Genomic DNA, 1,359 nt, shown 5'->3' with positions numbered 1-1,359 from the left:
ACCACGGTGGTGTCTGGCCAGAGTGTGGTGATGGAATGTGTGGCCTCAGCTGACCCCACCCCTTTTGTGTCCTGGGTCCGACAAGGTGAGTGGAGGGGGTGGGAGGAGGGCATGGGCAGGGAGGGATGTGGCATCTCACATGCCCCTAAGTCAGGGAAATATATGGGTGACGACCCAGGGGTCACCAACCTTCTGGTGTGGCAGGAACTCCTCTCCCAGGGCTGGGTGTGGTGGACAAGGTCGGAGCTTCGAGGGGAGCTGGACAGACTTCTTCGTCACTCTGTGTAGCATGGGTTTTACAAAAGCACTTCAGGCTGCCACTTACAGAACAGTTATTGCAGCCCTCCTGAGGCCAGGTGCTGAGCTACGTTCTCCACCGTAATTACATATTTCTGTTCCTCACAACAGTGTTACAAGTGAGTACTTGAGAGCTGGGAAGGTGCCACACAGTCAGTGAGTCAGGTGGAACCAGATCCCTCTGCTGGTCTGTGTAACTATAAGGCCAGCTCTGGGACCACCCCAGCATACTGCTGCCTTTGTGTGACTGGCATCATGCTGGGCACAGTGAACAAAATCCAGAGAGGCAGGGACCCTGCCCTCTGAACTCATCATCTAGTGAGGAAGAGGAAACACATATCTATGAAAAGAGGTCTGACAGTATCAGGCTACAACTGAGAAGTGCCACTGAGTGACTGGAGATGCCATCAGGGTAACGCCAGTGCTGGGCCAAATGTCACTGTGCAGTCTCCTGAGCACTTTCACACCTGTTCTCCTGTCAGCCTCCAAGAGCCCTTTGGGGAGAGTAGGGGCCAGAACTATTATTCCCAGTGGGCAGATGAGGAAACTGAGGCTCAGAGAGGCAGGTGGAAGAGCCGGGACCCAAGCTTTTGAGTCTGTTCTCTTTCTGGTACTTTACTTCCTACAGTCCTATAGAAAGAAAGCAAGGGTTATTTTTGTTTCCATTTGCTGTTAAAAAGTGACTTGTCCCAAATTGATGGCAGAAGTAAGTTTTAAATTCAGTCCTCTTTACCCCATTCCCCAACTCATTCTATTACTCTATACACTTTAAAAAAAAATTTATATCTCATACTCAAAAGTGTATATCATGAATATATATAGTTTAAAGAAAATAAATTGAACAATTAATTATTAATATGTACCCACCACTGAGCTGATAAAATAGAACAGTGCTGGGATTTTCGCACCTGTCTGACCTGAACTGCCTTGTTGGACCTGTGACACTTGTCTACTTAGGGGGCCAGCAGGACCCTCGTACTACTGGGATAAACTTGTGGTATCACCTAGAAGTTCTAATGTCAATATTTCTTAATTCCTGATTATGCATCAGGGTCACCCAGG

At 48.2% G+C, this 1,359-nt stretch overlaps 1 protein-coding gene across 1 annotated transcript in view; it reads left to right on the top strand.

The window, feature by feature from the left end:
• The window catches only part of IGDCC4 (immunoglobulin superfamily, DCC subclass, member 4), a 35,677-nt gene that overhangs the window by 11,665 nt on the left and 22,653 nt on the right, over positions 1–1,359 (top strand). Inside the window, exon 4 of the mRNA XM_011969316.1 lies at positions 1–85. Coding sequence (XP_011824706.1) covers positions 1–85 — 85 coding nt within the window. The remainder of the gene's footprint in view (positions 86–1,359) is intronic.

This window comes from Mandrillus leucophaeus, unplaced genomic scaffold (assembly GCF_000951045.1).
Source record: "Mandrillus leucophaeus isolate KB7577 unplaced genomic scaffold, Mleu.le_1.0 Scaffold12, whole genome shotgun sequence".
NCBI classification, from domain to species: domain Eukaryota; kingdom Metazoa; phylum Chordata; class Mammalia; order Primates; family Cercopithecidae; genus Mandrillus; species Mandrillus leucophaeus.
The sequence above is the reverse complement of the archived record's forward strand: the minus strand, read 5'-3'. Positions and strand labels throughout refer to the sequence as shown.